Consider the following 21,968-nt stretch of genomic DNA (forward strand, 5'->3'; position numbering starts at 1 on the left):
ATTAATTGTTAAAAAATGTGTTTATTTTTTTCTTTAATTGAAAATGATGGGCCAAGTGGATTGGGCTTTGGCTTGGTGTTACAGTCCCAACTCTTTGTTGAAAATTTTACCCCATTTCCCCCTAATTATACTTATATCCCAAATAAGCAATAAAAGAACGTTTTTATCCTTGTTTAAATAATAAAATTCTAAAAAAAATATCATTTTTCATTTCAAGTTTTCCGCAACTTGAAAGTGAGTCTTTTTTCTAAACTTTCGGAGAACTTGAATACAAGTTTTCCTGTACACAACATACACTCCGAAAAACTTTGTTCAAGTTTCCTGATACATAAGCTATCTTTCGGAGAACTTTTTTCAACCTCTCCGATACAGAAGCCTCTTTCGGTAATCTTTTTCGAGGTAGTTTGAAGATGATCGACAATAACATGATTTCTGTGTTTATAGAAAAATGGCATTATGAGACATCGTCATTTCACATGTCATTTGGTGAAATGACGATTACTTTGGATGATGTTGCCAATCTTCTGGGATTGCATATTAGGGGTGAGTGCTACAGTCCACCCGATGTAGATAGAGTAATGACATGTAATCTTGTCATGGCTTTACTAAGAGTAACAGCGGAAGAGATCTGGGAGGAGACCAAAAAGGCTAGAGGTGCACACTATAAACTGGATTGGTTGAAAGATATCTTCAGAAGGCAGTGTGTAATAGAGAGATTTGATTGTGCTGCTAGGGCGTATCCGTTGAATTTAGTAAGGAGCACTATTTTCACTGATAAGAGTCATACTCTAGTTGATGCAAAATACCTTCTTTTATTCGGACATTTAGAATGTACAAATAAATACACACGGGGTACTGCTGCACTTGTAGTCCTTTATGACTACCTCTCAGATGTCTGTTGTTATGACATCAAATAGCTAGGTGGATATATGACGCTGCTACAAGTATTATTTATTTATTTAATTTTAATTGTTAAATATTATGTTACATATTATGTTAATTATTGTATATCATTTATTTATTTTTATGTTTAATTTTTTATTATCATTTATTGTTAATTATTAATTTTTTATTATCATTAATATATTTTTTTTTTATTTGCAACAGTGTTTGATTTACGAATATTTTCCAAATATTTGTATTAGAGGTGACTAGGGTGCTGACGTGGAATGCTTTGCCCGAATGAATAAATGATGCTACAAACAAGGCAAGCACAAGGTCCATGAGTAGAGACGTATCATTGACGCATTGACACCTGCAGATGTTATATGGAGATCATGAGAGAATCACAGGAGTGTCATTCCCTTTGATGATATTATGCTCTATACTGGTCACCTCCGATTATGCAGCACTGTAGTGAAATATCTGCTAGAGAGGTGTTTGAGATAATTTAGATATATCCAATATATTCCGTCACTGCCACCTCTAAATTTGTCTAGATTATTTGATGTAGACCTGGAATGGTTGGGATATGTGACGCCAGTCACAGAGATATTTCACAAGCTTCGTCCAGCTACTTATCCATCTGAGTGTCAAGATGGATATTTGGAGTGGTTTTATCAGGTGTCTCATCCACTACTGGTGTGACCAGATGGTGTAACCTAGGTCTTACATTATAGTGTCCCAACCACTAGTGCAGATGCTTCTAGTTCACAGCCGCCACCTATCCTACAACAGATTGATGATCTTATACATCAGGGGTTGAATGAACATGAAGCTAGTCCGGATGATGAGTTGTATATTCACTTTTATAAAAGCTTTACATTTATCGCGTAGTCACACTAGTTAGTAATAACACTTTTATGCATTATTGTTATTTCAGATATTTTTTATAAATACTTTATGCGTTATTGTTATGTTGGTTACATTATACGTTATGGTTATGTCGTTTACATTATATTGTTTGTGATGAAATATAAGAAAAATAAAATAAATAAATTACAACATGAAATCGAACGAAAATAAACTAAAATTAATTAATAACAAGTGATTTTATATCAGTTTTAAAACATTAAGCTTCATCAATGACATTGCATCTACTACGAGTTCTCTAAGTGGATTTTGGAAAACATGTGGCAACCGACCTAATAAATACCTCCAATGTTGTAGACGCCCTGTATATGCTATTGCCCAAGAAGTTGCGATATTGCTCCCAACCTGGTGCAATGTCTGACATTGGAAATCCATCTTTCATATTTAACTGCAAAATAAGATCATTTGATTATTTAATAAACATTAAAACTGAAAAAAATAATTATCGGAACCTAGTGATTTCCATCAACAAAACCAATACAACAAATACAATCATTTTTTGTCAATCCTGAATGTGAACCCCTCATAGGAAAAAAGTCATTGAAAATGTTTGACCAAACGTGACGAGAATAATATTATATGTTGTCTCTAACATGTAACTCATATCAGGTATGGACATCATTTATCCATGGGTTGAAGACCTAAGCCGGATATCTTCAATGAATCTCTTACTTATCTAATGCGTCCTAGGAACAATCTATCATATGGAGTTACATGAGAAGCAACCTCCTAGTCTAAACTATTGCGGACCAAAGACCAACACTTTTCACCGTGTCCAAGCAATAACGCAATAGCGCAAAAACCTCAGTTTCCATGCACTGCCACATCAAATATGTCATCAATGTATGGCTGAACAACATCAGGAAATTGTCTTTAGAACAAACGCTTTGAAGATTGAGATGATTGATAGGGTTGTTTCTTTGACTGAGATGGTTGAGAACGAAGATCTTCACAATATGTTGCATTAACATGCTCAAAGTAAGAAGGGTCTCGATATACATCATATCCATCAAGCTTCTTACCCTTACTCTTCTTCACTCGTCCTTTGGTTTTGACTTTTTAAGGTGGTGGACACATTGAACTTGTAGTTGGAAAAACAAGTTCACACATTTTACTCTTCAATAGTCGTTTTCCTATAACATCAAGTGATCGAAAGCGTTTTGATAAGGAATTTATATCAGTAGACATATCCAACTCCGATCCATCTTCTGTGTCTTGGGTGAGTTCAAATTCCATGTTTAATTTTCTCCACTGAATATACACATAATCTTGATGAATTGGTTCACCCATCAATTTATATTGTGTCAATTCACAAGCACAAGGTAACCCGTATGTCTTTCTAAAAGAGCACCCACATATAGATTTGTCAGTACCCACCCACTCAACTTTCTCATATTCTTAAGCAACACGTCTTTGAGCTTCTCTTGATACAAATGTATTCAATCTCTTATAAAATGGATTTTTGTGTTCATGCTCTTCATCGTATAAATTTTTCTGAAAAGATGCCCTGATTTTTTTATGTTGCAACCTTATCATGTTGTTCATAGCCTCCCAACATTTACACATATCACTCATGTTGTTTTCCAACATTAACTTCAGTTTCCAGTGAGCTGACTCAACCCTATCATTACATAAAAATTGTTACCATTGAGCAATTTAACAATATATAATAAAATTACAAAATCAAAGTTTTAGAGTCACATTACATACATGTTAGTCGTTGTGTTCCCCAAATTTTTCCTTATGAGGAGTCAACCAAGTTTATTTCACATAATCAACAAACACTTTATTATCGACACATGATTGCTCAAACATGTGCAAGCACATGATATACTTTTTTCATCATTGCAATACAAAATATCTTTCCACATATTAAATACCGACTATTGTTTATCCTTTAAGATATATTGTTTCTATTTTGCTCCAACATTTTTGTGGATATGAAATCGACAAAGTAAATTAACAGCATGTAGAAATACAATATCAACTGCAATCATTAACACACGATCTATGTCTGTCACAATTACTTGTGGAAATTTGTTTTGTGTAACAAACAGATCTCTTAGCCTCTCTAATGCCAAGCAAAAGTTTTCCTCCCCCTTACATTCCAAACAAGCAAATCCAACTACAAATGTCTTCTCTGTTGATGTCATACCAACAATTTCAAGTAATGGCTTTTTGTATTTATTGGTTTTGTAGGTATTGTCCATAATCAACACAATCGAAAACAAATTCAACAGCTTCACTGAATCTGGATGTGCTCAAAAAATATCTCTCATAACATCAGAGTCTTCACGCTTTCTATTCCAACACACATATTTTGCATCTTCAATTAACTTGAATAAATGTTGCATCTATGTTCTATTACCTCTCGCGTGCAATCGAATCATACTCCTCATTTTATATATTTATGAGATCTTAGTAACATTGTTCTTATCTCGGTCTTGCAATGAGAGTAATATGTATCTCGGTGCAACATTATATTTTGTTCAGTCATGAACATGTTTTTTTTCTTCTTCATCTAAGCTGTCGCGGCCTAAAATTTTGAGTGTTTCTCGAATTCAATGAAGTCGCCACCAAAATTTAATTTAAAATAGGGAAAATATTGGGAAACCCCTTAAAAATAGAAAGAAAAAAAAATGGTCTTTGAAACCAAATATTGAGTTTTGGAGTCGATTATGCATAGGGAAGATATTAGTACCCTACGACATCCGTTAAAATATGGTTACCTATAATTAATTGTGTAAGATTATATTAACTTAAGTATATTTATTTCTTCTTATTATTATATGTGAATAACAATTATTACTATTTTTTTAATATGATTTTTGGAATAAATGTGTGCTTAAGAAATAAAGGACAAAAAAAGAAATTTTTATTAATGTGTTTGACAAGAATGTGATCTTGCTCCTACGTATCTCCCAGTGCGATGGAGAAATAAAAGCTACGTAGTTCTTAAGTAGAAAATGCGGATGTGTTAATTTTTTCTTTAAAATAAAATCGTTTTAAATAGAAAAAAATATATTTTATTTTTTTGGCAAAAAAAAGTTGGTTTGATTTGAATAATTATTAAAAAAAATGAGTTTTAAGACTATCAAGTTGTTCAACTTGAGTATTAAAAAAACTCATGGACTAAAAAGATGTCACATCTAGTTAACCCGTTTAAGAATAATTTTATTATTTTTGTTAAAAAAATGAGCTTTTAAAATCTCCAAATTGTATAACTTGTGTAATAACCGCTCAAAGATTAAAGAGATGTCACATCTAATTTAACTATTTAAAACTATTTTTTTTGTATAATTATTTTAAAAAAATATAAACGAGTTTTAAAGCGGTCAAATTATCATAATAAATATAACGTATTTTGAAATAATATTTTATTGGTTTTATTTTTTTGAAATAAATAAATAAATAATTATTTAATAAACTAAAATCATCAAATAGTAATTGTTCAGGCTAAGCTGCTTACGCCTGGTTACAAAATCTTTTCAGCTTAAAATTAGCAAATAGTAATTGTTCAGGCTAAGTTGTTTATGCCTGATTGCATAATTTTTTCAAGACAACATGGCCATGCATACTTTCGTAGTTGTATGTCCAAACAGCTGTATTTCCAAACGGCTAAGCCTGATTTCAAAACAGCCCCATTCATTTCAAAACAAATCAAAACAGCCCCAACATCATTTCAATACAAACCAACATCATCTCAAAACAGAAGTAAACTTATTCTAATCTCAATAAATCCTAAGGAAGTATAGAAGCAAGTAAACCTATTTAAAAATGAAATGGAAGCAAGTATAGAGAACATAACAACAAGCATGAAAGCAACGCATATCGAAAAGAAGAAGAAGGCGGTGCACGGTTGACGGTGGTCAGCGGTAGTTATCGGCGGAAATGACGGTGATTTCGGTTTCTCTCATTTTCTATTCTTTTTATTTCTAAATATATATTATTTTAAGGTTGGAGTTGAGTTGTTGCTCCTTCTACGCTCAACTATTTTTGTTTCAGAATCTCTCTTTAAAAAAATTTCTCTTGTCGTTTCTTCTCTTTTTTTTAAAAAAAATAAAAATAAAACTCTCTTCTTTAGATGTGTTTTTTTTATCAGCCGAATTTTTTCCCCTTTCAAAACAAATGAAGATGTATTTATAGAGTTTTTTAATTTGTTTGGTTGCTTTCTTGCTATGTTTCTCTGTTTGAGTTTGAACTTTCCAGTTCCTTGTTTAATGCTTCTTATCTTTTGCTCATCATTTGCATTTTTTATGCACATATAATGCATTCACGGTTTTAGCCTATTTGTTTTTATTTGATTATGTTCATTTGCTGGACTTCTATTTGTGTGTAAAGGAAACATAGCTGGTTTGTTGGGCTAAAAAGTTTTTTTTTTTATTCGCGGCTTTGGGTCTTAGTTTTGTACATGGATCCAACATAATTTGTCTTTTTGTTCTATATCATGTGTGCAATGGCTAAAAGCAAAGAAAGCATAAGCAAGAAAGCAAACAAGAAAGCATAAACAATCTAACTAGAGCAAACCCAAAAAAAATGGATTTGGGTTAACATTTTAAAATTGTAATTTGATGAGATAGCCTTAACACTTATTACAATTAATTGTATCATTTTTATTATTACTTTGGTATTAATAATTATGAATGACAATATAAAAATTAATATATAATTTCTCCGAAAAAAATTGTGGTACTACAACCCCTATTTAATTATATTTTACTTGAAAAATATGAAGATATGAATAACAATGACTTTCATCTTCATCTTTATGTTATCAGGTAAAAGATAAGTAAATATACGGAACTATTTTTGTTCCAATAATAAACGCGTGTATTAAAGTTCCCTTGGAATATTAAAGTGGGAATTATGTAATTTTTTTTAGATGTGCAAAATTATAATCTTCGGATTGATTATCGATGAGTGAAAATAATCGTCTTCGGATTGGTTTCCAATGCGTAGATCCATAGAAATAAAAAGGATCATCTTCGAATTAGTTACTGATGCGTAGATCGACAAGAGTGGAAGTGATCATCTTCAGATTGATTACTGATGCATAGATCAATATAAATGAAAAAATGATTGTCTTCGGATTGGTTACCGACGCGTAGGTCGACATGAATGAAATAATAATCGTAATGAAAAAAATGATCATCTTTGGATTGATTACCGATGCGTAGATCGACAAAATAAAAAATGGTCGTCTTCGAATTGGTTACCGATGCATAGATCAACAAGAGTGTAAGTGATCGTCTTCTGATTAATTACCGGTGCGTAGATCAATAAGAGTGAAAAAAAATAATTGGTCCAATCTTGAAGGTAGATAAAGAGGGAGAATAAGTATATGATACTTGCAATTCGAACAATAAGGTATGAATGATTCATGTGTGTGTTATGCATTGAGTATAGGTAAAGCGTCAATGAAGATGCATGTATTATGTGAGTATAAGCAAATTATGCATGATTGTTATGCATAAATTCTTTGTTCATTTTTTTATTTCCCCGATCTTTATTATCTTCTACGCCCACAAGATTAGATGAATGAAGATAACAACCATTTTTTGCATGACGACTCCAGTATGTCTCATGAGACTACTTTTTCGAGGCGAAGAAAAAACCATTGTTTAAAATGATTGCACTCCTTATTAATTTTCACACATTCATATATCTTGAGGATCAAACGAGTTCCCGTGTATATATTTTTCAAATGTCAAAATATTTAAAATATTTTTACATATTTCAAATTTCAACATTTATTATCATAAAATAACATTTTGAAACACTAGAACAATCAATAATGAAACTGGATTGGTTTATAAAGAGTGTAACATGTCAATATTGGAAAATGTACATTCGTTACATTGAAAGCAAAACAATTGAGGCAAGGGTTACAATGTGGGGACGAGTATGTTTAACTTTAGGTGGAGACATAACAAACGCTAGTAATTCTTGTAATTTAGGACTCCTAATAGTCAGCTTCCAAGAATAATAATTGCCCTAGTTCGAAGCGTTTGTTTTTTTTTTTTATCCCTAACTTTTGCATGGATCGCTCTTCCAAGTTTCCAATCCATTGTGATGCTCTAATTTTTGCCTAGGTCGCCTTTTCAAGTTTTCAACCTACGGAGCTCATTTTTCGATAATTTTTTTTAAGCATAATATTTTTTGACGGCATCTGAGTTTACTGGAAGTGGAAGGTCCTCTCCATCCATTTCTGCGAGTATTAGAGCTCCCCCAGAGAAATATTTTTTCACAACGAATGGTCCTTCGTAATTCGGGGTCTATTTTTCATGAGAATCTTTTTTAATGGACAATATTTTCTTTAACACCAAGTCCCCTACTTGAAACTCTTGAGGACAGACTTTTTTCTCGTATGCCTTTTTTTAAGTCTTTTTTATATAGCTGGTCGTGGCATAAAGCTATCATTCTTTTTTTTTTTCTATGAGATTTAATTGGTCAAATTGTAATTGAACTCACTCAACCTCTTCCAATTTTGTTTCCATCAATACTCTAATCGAGTGAATTTCAACTTCAATGGGAAGTACCGCTTACATTTCATACACCAATGAGAAATGAGTTGCCCCTGTTGAGGTGCAAACAGAGGTTCTATAACCATGTAATACAAAAGGAAGCATTTCATGCCAATCCTTATATGTCTCCACCATCTTTTGTATGATCTTCTTGATATTATTATTTGCTTCTTCTATAGATCCATTCATTTTCGAACGATACGGTGAAGAATTATGGTGCTGAATTTTGAAACTATCACACAACTTTTTCATCATTTTGTTATTCAAATTAGTCGCGTTATCGGTGATTATCTTGTTTGGTAAGTCATATCGATAAATCAATTCTCTTTTGATGAATCTAACAACCACACTTCTCGTCACATTGGCATAAGAAGCGGCTTCAACCCATTTTGTGAAATAATCAATAGCTACCAGGATAAACCGTGACCATTGGAAGCTTTAGGTTCGATGAGTCCAATAACATCCATCCCGCACATTAAAAACGACCATGGTGATGTTAAAACATTCAAAGAGGTGGGCGGTACATGTACTTTATCAGCATATATTTGACATTTATGACATTTCTTTATGTAACTAAAGCAATAAGATTTCATAGTCAACCAATAATAGTCAGCCCTCAAGATTTTTTCTTGCCATTACGTGTCCATTTGCATGAGTTCCAAAAGAACATTCGTGAACCTCTTAAATGACTTTTTGTGTTTCCGCTTTATCCACACATTTGAGGAGAACCATATCATGATTCCTCTTATAAAGCACATCACCATTTAAGAAGAAGTTCATCGATAACCTCCTTAAAACCCTCTTGTCGTTCTCTGAAATAATCAATGGATATTCCCTATTCTTAACATAGGATTTGGTATCATAAAACCATGGCTTGCTATCAAGCTTTTCTTCTTTGATATGGGTATGATATGGAATCAATTTGGAATCTCGCATTTCCCACTCATCTTTCTCTGATGGATGACCAACAATGAGTCTCCATATACCTCAAGAACTTTTACCTTTGATTCAATAGCTGCTTTAATGTTCATAACACATGCCTCATATTCAGCAATATTATTTGTGCAGTCAAAACACAACCTAGCAGTAAATAGAGTGAACTGATTATATGGGGAAATCAAAATGACTCCAATTTCATGCCCTAATGCATTAGAAGCACCATCAAACACCAACGTCCATTTTTCTTTATCAGATGATTCAGTATCTTCAAATAGAGTCATTATACCTTCATCGGGGAATTCACACTGCATTGATTGATAATCTTTTACAGGTTGTTGGGCCAAATACTCTACTAGTGCGCTTCCTTTGATAGCCTTTTATGTAACAGACACCAAGTCGTATTCTGATAACAACATCTGCCAACGGGCAATCCTTCCAATAAGAGTAGGTTTCTCAAAGATGTACGTAATTGAGTCCATTTTAGACACCAACCAAGTTGTATGACATAACATGTATTGCCTCGATCGACGAGCAGCTCATGCTAATGCGCAACATGTTCGTTCAAGCAGTGAATACGTTGTTCCACAACTGGTGAACTTTTTGCTCAAATAATAAATAACATGCTCTTTCTTACCAAATTCATCATGTTGCCCCAATACACAACCCATTGACTCGTCAAGTACTATCAAGTACTGTCATCTGATTAGTGAGTTTGATGCAGATAAGCCATACATTATGAAGCTTCCAAGAAATAATGACATTGTTTTTTTTTGGCAAAAATACATATTTACTCTTTTAAATTTAGCTCAATTTTCGCTTAGGTCATTCAAGTTTATTTTTTTCTATTTGGTCCTTAAGTTGCATTAATTTGCACCGTTAGCTTTTAAAAATTACTAAATTACACATAGAGTCATTGAAGTTTGAAAATTTTCTCGAATTATTGTCATGAAATGTTAAGATCTAATCGAAATAAATTAACCGTCCAAACTATTTTGCATGTGAAGGAAATTAAAGACATTAATTATGTGGATAGAGATTTATTACTTTGTTTTTAATGTTATACATGTATTTGAATTGTTGTAGAGAAAATCAAGAAATATATATCATTTATAAAGTTGATGAATGTTTTTTAAATGATTGGTATGAAAGACATATTATTTCAGCATATGGTAGATTTTTAAATGATTATAAATTTTCAATTGAACTAATTGTTGTCGAAATTAAGATAAATGACTAATAATACAAACAAAATGTAATTATTAAACAAAATCAAAAAAAGAAAAAATTAAAAGAAATAAGCAGCAATTAAATTAAACTTGAAGAACTATATAAATGTATTTTTTACTTATTTTTTTTAATGCAGTAAAGATAAATATCTACAAGCAATCCATTATTAATTGCACAATAATTCTTCGATATAGATAGATGTAGAACCACTAGACTAGTATTCTCCTCTGCTCCACCCCATAGATATGAACCATCCTAGTCACCAATGGTGCATTTATTCTCGTGAGTTTTATTGCAATGGGGATATATATTAAAGTCTATATGATTATGACATATAGTTTCCCCAAAAAATATAATAAAATGTGATGTGATGACATAATGAATTATGTTATGTGTTATTTACCAGCAGCTTTGGTCTTCTAGATGTTCAATGTGCCCCTAGTCTTCATTGGCCATATAAAATTAAATATTAGAAACGATTTGTCTAATGACTCTATTCTTTTGATGGAGACAGGAGACTTATTAATTAACCATAGCTTATAAAATGAATTTGTTTGCAAGATAAGTAATAAGGGTGAATATTTTAATTTTTCTTTAAGTTAAAATAAATGACAGAAAAGGATTAGACATTGTTGATGTAAACTATTTTTTATACGATAGTTAGTTAATAGAAATAATTGATTTTATTATTTCACTAAATCATCATAATTATTATCATAAAATAACTAAATAATCAATTATTTGTATTAACTGCAATATAAAATATAAATAGTGCATGCCCATAAAATTCAAAATAAATTCTGATTTATTAAAGTTCTAAAGTAGATATACAGTTACTTTGTTTGAACATAATATCACTTTAGATTAACTTTTTTTATAATTAAATATATATGTTCTTATTCTTGAAGTTAAAGGGTGACATAAAAGATTATTAAATATATATTCTATAAGAGATCAATTTCTATGCATTCACGATATAAATAATTTTTACAAATGCATCAAATAAAATCACACTATAGAGTCACTTTCTTAAATTAAATTTTAAAATATTTTTACAAAAAACTTACATGTGATTTGATTTGATATAAGTAGAATTTTTGTTTTATAACATATGTATATATAAATTAAATTCATTTTAGAATTTTGTTATTTTAAAAAGTCATAGGCTTAAATCCACTTATTTTATTTGAATTGAGATTTTAATTCCTCATTTCAAAATTTAGTTTTTACTTTCTTCCTTTTACTAGAATTAATTTTTTTTAGACGTGTCAGAATGCTAATTATAAATACCTCTATTAGCAAGTAAGGATTCAAAGTTCATCATATTATATTATAGGAGTCTCTATTAATATTTTCAAGATTTTTTTCAATCCCTCAATTTTAAAGTTTTTTTTTTTGTTGATGAGGCAGTTGTTATTAATGATGTGTTTTATACAAAATATTATATATATATATATAGAAAGACACCAATTACTCTTAAAAAGAGACACCAATTACAATGTACAAATCACATAACTTCAAATTGCATTAACTTTCAAATAAATAAATAAATCATGTAATGTAATCAACTAACTTCATTATCTGTTGTAATCATGCTATGGACACACACAAAAAATACAACAAACCTCTAAAGTCTAATAATAATAAATAAATTAAACTATCCTTCGGATAGCTAACAATTAAATCCGCAACATACAAAAATTAATCCTCCAAAAGTATCCTAAAGAATATGCAACTTTACAAAATTAACAAAAAAATAAAATATAAACAAAATCACTTCTCTTATCTATGTTGAAGATCTGAGACAGGAAGCATTTCTATTTGTCCACTTTCAACAATTCTCTGATATTGTCTCATTTTTTCAGCTTCTCTAGAAATTTGAATATCACTAGGAAAATAATATTGGTAAACAAATTTTACAACCAAACGTGGAAGCAATGCTGCTATCACAATTCCAAGCAACAATAACCAAAACAATCTAGTGCTTGCAACATGAAAGAAGGCCCTGTCAAAATTTTGAAGATTCAAATATTAGTCTCTATATAAATAAGCAATGTATAAAATTTTAAATGCATAAAGAAAAAGTATATAAAAAGAGATAGATAGTAAATACATACCAGTAACCAGGAAGTTGAGGAATAGCATCAATGATCATAACAGAAACAAAAGTAGCAAAAATAGATCCCCAAATAACAGCATGTGTCAACCAATACCATCTAACAACATCCATAGCCAAATGCAAATTAACCAAAATAACAGTTGCAAGTGTCCAAAGATCACCAATGCTTGCCACATCAATAGTACTTTTCCAATATGCAAATAGTGGAAACCAAAAAATAACCATACTTTGCCATAATGTATCAATCATTGTTAATATAAACAATTTCTTGTTGTATGCTTCATTTTTTTGGCCAGCACTATATAGTTGAGGGTATTTTAGGAGAGTGCTTCTACCAAGATCTTTGTCAAGGATTCCAACAATGATTGTTGGTAGTGCACTGTAGATTATTGAGTATAATGTTGAACTCCATTCATTTATTGCTGTTGTTAATGTAAAGGCAGTGAAGAGTACATACCTAAAAAGCAAAGGCACACAACAATGTCTAATTAATTAACATGGTAAAATACTACATAAAAATACAATTATTATATATTAGACGGTGATACAGACACGAACACAATATTGACACTGACACGTAGACATCAGTGTGTTATTTAATGCAGCAATATGTGCCAGTGTTATGTCATGTAGAGTACCAGATATGTTTTTAATTTAAAGTGTTTGTGCTGCATAGGTTATTATCATACTATAGGAGAATATTGAACACACCAATACAATAATAATCAAACTTTATTTCACTAAGTAAGAAAGGCTACAAGGATCAAATGACTCCATAGTGTTACGATATAAACTATGAAGTACAAACCCAAACATGAATACTAAACACGATACTCACATCGTTAGATCGACATCAATAATAATTTGAAAAAATAAAAGTTATTGAATATATAACTATATGTGTTGGTGTCAGACACCTACACGTATTAGACATCAGACACACCTTTAATCTGAAGTGTCGGTGTTACATAGATAATAAATCATGTCTATTTCCAAACCAATGGCCTCTAAACCTCTTTTAATAGTATCTCGTATAATATTTTGAATAATGCTAAAGACACACCCTCTAACACATATTTGAACACTATTTTTTTATTGGTTGAAATTTATATAAATCCCACTAAATTTGAGCAGGTCTCATATAAAATTTATATGGAACCCATGTCAATTTCAGCAATACTAAACTACTTCTTCATCACTATATTGGACATACCAATAGCAACCAAAAAAGAAAAATAATATTTTGTCTAAATAACTTTTGATATAACATTAGTTGGATTATAACTTACCAAAACAGGACAAGAACAAGGACAGCATTTCTGTAAAAGTTGTATAGAATCATGTAACCAAGCCTTTGGTAATTCCAATGACCATGTATCAATAAGAGAGGAACTAAAAACCTAAATTGCCCCATTGCAAAATCTGATGACATTACTGCTTGTCTACCCTCTTGTCCACTTATACCAACTCCAACATCAGCCATTTGAATCATTGACACATCATTAGCACCTGTAACACATACATATACATCAGTATGTTTTCTTTAATATAAAACAAAGAACATAAATTAGACTAGTAAAAATATATTAGTTATATGAAAAGTTAGATGTATCTTATTTAAAATTTAGATTAGAAACATCAACTTTTCAAATATTCTTTTATTTATATTTCATTTTCGAGGAAGTGTGTTTTTAGTCTATGTAATATACCTATTTTTTGTTTCGGTTCGTTAGAGGTTTTTTGTTTCGTAGTTCCAGTAAACAAATTGTTTCATTCTAATCATGGTTATTTTGTTTTTTTTTTCTTGTAATAAACTTATTTTCAACTTAATCCTTGTTATATGTGGTTAATGTTCAAGTAGTCTACATGATACAAAACAAGGATGACAAAATGAAACAAAAATTTACAGGAACTAAAACGAAAAAAAGTTAATATATTAGAGACCAAAGATATATTAAATTGTCATGTTGAAACAAGTGAAGAGAAGAATTCATACCATCTCCAATGGCTAGTGTCATATCAGATGTTCTATTCTTCACAAGTGAAACAATACCAGCTTTTTGCAGTGGAGCCACTCGACAACAAAGAACAACAGAACACAAACTTGCAAGTTGAAATAGCTGAATAATCAACACATAAGTAGTCAAAAATCAGCAAATAAAACACCATCAACAAATTCACTCTAAACCTGTTTAGTAATTCCACAAAGATAAAATGAAACTAACCTCTTCTTCATGTTCACTATCAAGAATATGTACAAGACTTCCACCATCAATAATCAAAGCAATTTGTGTTGAACTTGCATCATCATCATCAACAAGTTTTCTAGACCTTTCAAGTGCATCTTTCAAACTTTTTCTACAAGAAACTTTACTGTTACTATTAATAACAATTTGTGTCATGTTTCTTGTCAAAAGCTTTGATGAAAAACCAATTGACACAGCAGTTTCTTGTTTATCACCAGTTAACACCCAAACTTTAATATCAGCATTCCTTAATGATTCAATAGCTTCTGGAACACCCTTTTGAAGTTTATCTTCAATAGCAGAAGCTCCTAATATGCAAACATTGGTTTCAACATTGTTTGAGATTTTCTTCAACATTGCAGCCCTTCCAAAAACAGCAGTGCTTGCTGCTTCATAAGCTGCGTGCCATTGTTCAAACTCTGAATGATTTAGTGATCTCATTCCTATGACAAGTGTTCTTAAACCAAGGGAGGAATATGAGTGAAGATGATTTTCTGTGGATTTTATTAAGTTTATGTTGTGTGATTTGTCTATCACATTAAACATTGTTGTGTCTGCTCCTTTGACAAAAAGTTTGAATGAATTGTCAGGGTAGCCTAATATGACTGACATTCTTTTTCTGTCACTGTCAAATTCATGTAAACCTAAGACATTGAACCTGCAATGATTATAATGAGAAGATTCATTAGAATTGGGATACTCAGTGTTTGTTTGCATCATATTATAGAAGATTTCATGATATTGGTTAATCATTATCAAGATAAGTAAACTTAGGGTATGTTTGGATTGACTTATTTGGACCTGTTTGACTTGGCTTATTTGAACTTGTCAATTAGTATAAGCACCTGTGAGACTGTTTTTGGAAAACTTATTAAAACAACTTACGACATACAAGTTATTTTTAGGTTTTTTCTATAAACTCTCCAAGATAGTTTATTAAAACAGCTTAACTTTATTCTATCTTGTGTTATAAAAATAACTTATATATAAACGCGTAATTAAGTTGTTTATTTAAATATGGTCTTACTATGTGAATCACACAATTACATAGCTAGAGAAGAAGGAACTCAAGAAATGCATGCACTTATGTAGCATATGCAAGATTTAAATAAATTTATGATTCTCTACTAATAATCGTACAGAAGGGTTTAAATTGCAGACAAATGTGACTAATGCAGTTGCAATTGCGATTACGAAATAGAAAGTTTGTTAGTAACAAACTTACTTTAGTCTTTCTCCATGAATATCAATGACTATGTGACCCGAGGTTCGTTCGATAAGCATAAAGCCATAGGCCGCCGCGGCATACGCCAATGCTTGTTCATCTGGTGATTCTCCTTGATAATCTAACAACTTGACATCAGGATCAGGTGTGTCAACAACAAGAGGCACAATAGTATTGCAGGTTGCAAGTGCTAGAAAGAAATCATAAATTCTTTTCCCTTCTTTATTTTCAAGTCCACTTGATCTTGCCAATTGCAAAAGCTCTGGATTAACTTTCACCTTCATCTTTGGTTTCAACACCTTTCCATCAACTAACACCATACAATAAAAGAAAATAAACAAGTTATTTAAAGATAAGTCATATTACTTATATTACTTATTTAAAGACATTAATATGAAATAAGTCTTTAAGTAAGCTAACAGGTCATATCAAACTTTCAAAAAAGTCACGCTGAGCCTAAAAAACTAGCCAACGACAAGTGACAGAAAAGACTTATATATGCAAAGTCTAACTCGACTTAGCTTATTACTGCCTCTAATTACCGCTCAAATTGGTCGTTAAATAGACTAACATGTCATACTATACTTTCATAAAAGTCAGGCTGAGCCTAAAATACTAGTATATGACAGATAACAGACAAGACCTATATATATGAGTAAAAGAAGAAAAATCAATCTTACCTTGCACTGAGAATTCACCTTGTTCACTCTCCATGCCACCTTTAGTTGAACTATAATCAACTCCCCAAATGCTAGCACATTGAAACTCCATCTTATTCTCAGTAAGTGTACCAGTTTTATCTGAGAACACATACTTAATTTGTCCCAAATCTTCATTAATATTCAAAGCCCTGCATTGAAACCTTGAATTACTAGCTTCATCATACAATCGATCGTCTTCGATCATGAAATAGGCCTGGCCAACGCGAACAAGCTCCATCGAAATATACAACGCAATAGGAATCATGACCTGATAAACTATAACTGACATAAGAAATGTGAAAAATATCTCCAATCCCCAACCATAGTACTTATAATCATCAACTTTCCCCTCCGAAAAATCGAGTTTCCTATAATAAGGCAACAGATTCAACTCATCCTTATGGCGCCTTAACCAAACCGCAGCACCAACAGAAGTAATTGTACACAATGCCACAAGAAAGAATGAGAGCATAATAATTTCTTGATTCATCCGCGTCTCTAACCTACTTCTCTTCGATGGAGCTCCAGAACTGTTGAGCATAGCTTTAGTCTCGCGGCCACAATAGACCGCGACACCAAGCGCCCAACTAGTATTCTTGAGCTCACATCCTCTAAGAACAATATTAGAAGATCCAAGTGATAACTTCTTACCCTCAATTTCCATATTTGCCATAAATCCATATATATTCCTATTAGGTTTCTCACACTTAATGAGACCATGAAACCTCTGTTGAACCTTTGAACCTGTCTCTTGTTTCGCATACCTAGTCTTCAAATTTGACTCACCATCAAGATTAATAGTTTGAACATAAGCAACACCAGTTGGATCACTAGTTGATAACAAAACAATGTCACAAGGAATTGTTTCATTTGTTTTGATTTTCACAATTTCACCAACTTTAATATCTTTCCAACTTTTCTCTATGAAACTATCATTAACCAAAACTGATGCTAACCTGTTATTCTCAACTTTATCTGAATTATGTCTTCTCCAATCTTCAAAAGCATCTTTCACACCAGTAACAAAAAGAACAAAAGCTAATGGTAAAATTGAAACACCTCTTCCAAAAACAGCAAGTTGAGGAAGTTGATTGAGAATAGCAATGATGAGAAAATAAACATAAGCAACTCTATGAAACTGTTCAAACAAATTCCTCGGAACGAAAGTGAGAATCGAGTATTTCGCAGTTCGGATCGAATTTCCTGAGAATTCAAAATTCTCATTGGTTTTTTCAGGATCATTTATGTAAACCAATCTTGCATCTTCATCTCTAAGTTCTCTTTGTGACATGCTTAATCCTTCTGAATCAAAACCACCTTTTGAACCATACCTCATGAACTTTGAACCTGAATGACTTAAACTACTAATTTCTTTCACAGAATTGTTTCTACTGCTTGAATGAATGGAATGAATTGACATAGTAGTTCTACTTGATGATGATGAGTTTAAAGAGTTGTTGTTTTTCTCAACTTGGTAATTTTCCACACCAGAAAATGTTACTGTGTTACTTGAACTTGACTTTGATTTTGGTAGCTCAGGAAAAGTTGGAATTGTTGGAAATTCTTGATCATTTGGTGTTCTTGGAGATTGTAACAAAAGTGGCCTCTTAGAATCCATCCGAGTTTTCGACTTCAACTCGATTGCACCACTTTTTTGAGGTATTGTCTGTTCTGAATCTGTGTAATCTGTGTAAGTAGTTTTCACAGTTTTGTCCTTAGTAAAAGACGCTTCAGTGTAGATATTATTCAAACATGTGAATAACACTTTACAATTTTATTATAATGCTAATAACATGTATATATATAAAAGACTTGAAAGAAAGAAGAAAAAAAACCAAAGAACTAAAGAAAGTTAGAATGAATGAAGTTGGTTATGAGAGGAAAAAATATTGTGGAAGTTATTTATTTAAAAAGAAAGTTTGAGAAGAGTATGTAACAAAGTATATAAGAAAAAAGAGGTGTTGATAATATTGAAGAAGAAGAAGAAGAAGAAGAATAAGCGTGTTGAAGAGAAAGAGAGATTAAGGTCAAAGGTGGTAAGTCTATGGCGGGCATTGCAAGGAAATTATGAAGAATAAGTCGTAATGGATGGCGACAAAATATTCACATATTAAATATTTCATAACCAACCTTATGTGTATTTATGTCTTTGATTAATGTCATAATGTTTAGGAGTTCATACTAGATTCAAAGGATCAAAATGTGGATTATACAACTAGGAGTTAATTAAAAAACTCGAATTTATTAATTAAAAAATTAAAATTGAAGAGATTTTATTTTGATAATGACTAATGTAAAAAAACTATACTATATACAATTATACTATATACGTTAGTCTTAAAATTTATCAAGATTTTAAAATTAGAGTGGATTAACAAATGTAATTACTTATTAACACCAATGAATTTTTTACATTTAACAACGAAATTTTAATTAGAGAGATAAAATTTAATAATTTTTTATAATTTTTTGATGATTTAAAAATTGAGATTAAAAATGATATAACAACTAATCATTGTTGGTATTAAAGAGACTCTTTGTTATTAGTATGTGATTAATTGTTGTTATAAAATAATTTTATATTAATAGTGAATAATTACCTTAAATCTCTTAAAAATATTGTAAATGTAGAAATTAAGTTAATGAAGTAGATAATTCTACACAAAAAGAGAAGATAACACGTGTTAGAAAATTAAAATCATAATTAATTATTTATTTATGAAAAGTCATTTTCCTCTAGAGGAAGGAGAATTATTATTGAATCTATATAGTCATGAACAAATCACGTTCGTCCTGGTGTTTGTTCTAGAAAGTCTGCTGGGAAGTTTTAATATTCAATTCTTAGGTGTCTCAATTTGACGAGAAGATTAACTTTGCACACATGGAATTATTGTTTGACTTCATTATTTTAATTTAATTTAAGTGGACTGTACTTGTAGGGAATTACAATAATGTACACTAAATAATTTCACTTTTTTGGCTGGATGCATGATAAATAATTAACTTGACAGTAGTACTTAACAATAAACTAGTTTGTTAATGTATACCCTCTCTCTTATAGTGATAATTGAAATAAAATTACTAAAAAATAAATTATTAAATTACTCTTTCAGATTGTAGGGTCCTAATTTATCTCATTATTTTGAAAATAAGCAAATAATACCTTAAAAGTAAAAGACGTCGGATATATAATACATTTGTTAATTTGTTATGTTAACGAGGTCGACGTGTTTACATGGCAAGCCAACGATTAGTCAACTCAGTGTCATGTAAGACATAGATCACTAAATTGCTCAATTTTTAAAATACGAGGGAACAAATTTGTATGATTTTGAAAATGAAATTGCAACTCAATTGTTTTATAAAAAACTGAAACTTTGTCATCATTGTAACGGTAACATATCCATCTATATAAATTTATTTTGTTCTTCTTCCATGATTTCATATCTTTTTCTAAAAATCTTCATTTATATAATTCATATATTCTTCCTCTTTCATTGTGCTTAGTTCCTATAAAATGAAAAAATAAAAAACTATTTATTCTTATTTTTCAATAGGTAAAAGTTTGAATTTAATGATTCTCAAATGTCATTTTGAAAGAAAAATTGTTGTTAAAATTACTGCAGCTAAAAAGAATTTTAGAAGAGAATACTTTTCATGCCCCTTCTCCAACTTTTTTAATTTTTTTCGGATGAAATATATAACTGCAACTTCTTTATAGACCAAGAACATTTTTTTGAAGTCTATTTTAGCAATAATGTTTATAATTTTGTATTTTAAACAATTGATATGGGAGAAATGAGTTAAATGTTTATGTAACATTGTTGTTGAGAAATATAAAATATTTAATTTGGTATTTGAAATTTTTAACTTATAAACAAATAGATCTTCAAATAATTACAATTATAAGCAAATTAGCCCATGAAATATTCTTTTTCTTAAATAAACTAAATACCAAAATGCATTTATGAAGTTCATTTCTCTAAATAAATATCAATTAATAAGTAATAAGCATCAATTATACTATAACATCATTCACATAAGTGTCAAGTAGATCATCTAAAAGAGAGATTAATAAGTAATAAGTGTCAATTACATTATCCAAAATATCGCAAAACATTAACAAGATAAAAAACACGAATCAATCTTTGAATTATCATTCCTTTTTTTTAGTTCTTATGACGTATCTCCTTGGACAGGTACCTTTTGAGATAATACTTGATCTTTGTGAGTGAGTCTAGATTGTGAAAGTGGTATTTCAATTTGGTCACTTACTAACAATTCGATCCCTACAATCATTAAAATTTGCAATACAATCCTTGAATTGTCATTCTTTTTTTCTAGTTTTCTGATGATGCATCTCCTTGGACAAGTATCTCTTGTGATATCATTTGATTTTTATGAGTGGGTCTAGATTGTGAAAGTGGTATTTCAGTTTGGCTCTGTCCTTCTCGTGCCTCAATTTTGGGAAGAAAATTAGGGGGAAATGGGAAACATAAATGGCAGAAAACGAAAAATCAAAATTGAAGAAATTACCTTTTGACAAGGGTCATGAAAAGAATTATCTTCTAAAGTTATTCTCAATTGCACTCGCTCTAACAACAACTGTTATCTTCTATAAAGTTATCTCTTGTGACATTTGAGCATCATAGGATATGTAAATATTTAACATATATTTAAATTTGAGTTTAATTTTTATGTACTGTTAGTCAATAAATTATGATCAATTATGTGGGTGATATCTCTTATTAAATTTAGTTTTCTTTTCTGTTTCTAATGACCCAATTTATTAGTCATTGAAGGTAATTTAAATAATAAATTTAATTTTTTTTATTGAGATTAAATGTAATCAATTACCTTTCTTAATATAATTTGATATTGTTTTTTTTTTTATATAATTCATTTTAGAGGATAATCTTATTTTATTATATGTTTATCAATAATTTAGGGGTTCCAACTTGAACCTTAACACATTAAGTATCTTCGCAATCTCTTTATCATACGAGACATATAACTAATTTGTAATAATATTGTGTTAATAATATATAAAAAGATTTTTAAAATGTTAGTTTAGTGATAAGAGTTTAACAACATAACTTTAAGGTTTATTTGGATCAAATTATCAAAGAAATTTGGTGAAATAAAAGAGGGTGATATGAAATGATGCTGTATTGT

General features: G+C 30.5%; 1 protein-coding gene across 1 annotated transcript; it reads right to left on the reverse strand.

The window, feature by feature from the left end:
- Positions 1–12,058: 12,058 nt before the first annotated feature.
- LOC101513493 (phospholipid-transporting ATPase 1-like) lies at positions 12,059–18,843 on the reverse strand. Its single transcript, XM_004499549.4, has 7 exons — positions 16,773–18,843; positions 16,093–16,402; positions 14,847–15,525; positions 14,618–14,741; positions 13,911–14,130; positions 12,620–13,078; positions 12,059–12,507 (listed from the first exon to the last, which is right to left on the reverse strand). Exons 1-7 carry the CDS (start codon positions 18,409–18,411, stop codon positions 12,285–12,287), a joined length of 3,654 nt encoding a protein of 1,217 aa, XP_004499606.1. The 5' UTR covers positions 18,412–18,843; the 3' UTR covers positions 12,059–12,284.
- Positions 18,844–21,968: the final 3,125 nt, after the last annotated feature.

The sequence above is a fragment of the Cicer arietinum genome, chromosome 5 (genome assembly GCF_000331145.2).
Source record: "Cicer arietinum cultivar CDC Frontier isolate Library 1 chromosome 5, Cicar.CDCFrontier_v2.0, whole genome shotgun sequence".
Taxonomy (NCBI): Eukaryota; Viridiplantae; Streptophyta; class Magnoliopsida; order Fabales; family Fabaceae; genus Cicer; species Cicer arietinum.

What these genes read in the sequence shown, in the direction of transcription:
- LOC101513493 (XM_004499549.4), bottom strand. Translation starts at nt 18,411, where the DNA reads ATGGATTCTAAGAGGCCACTTTTGTTACAATCTCCAAGAACACCAAAT. An exon ending in AGGTGAATTCTCAGTGCAAG is followed by an intron (nt 16,403 to 16,772) that starts GTAAGATTGATT and finishes GTATGGTGTTAG; the next exon opens with TTGATGGAAAGGTGTTGAAA. An exon ending in CTTGTTCTTGTCCTGTTTTG is followed by an intron (nt 13,079 to 13,910) that starts GTAAGTTATAAT and finishes TTTGCTTTTTAG; the next exon opens with GTATGTACTCTTCACTGCCT.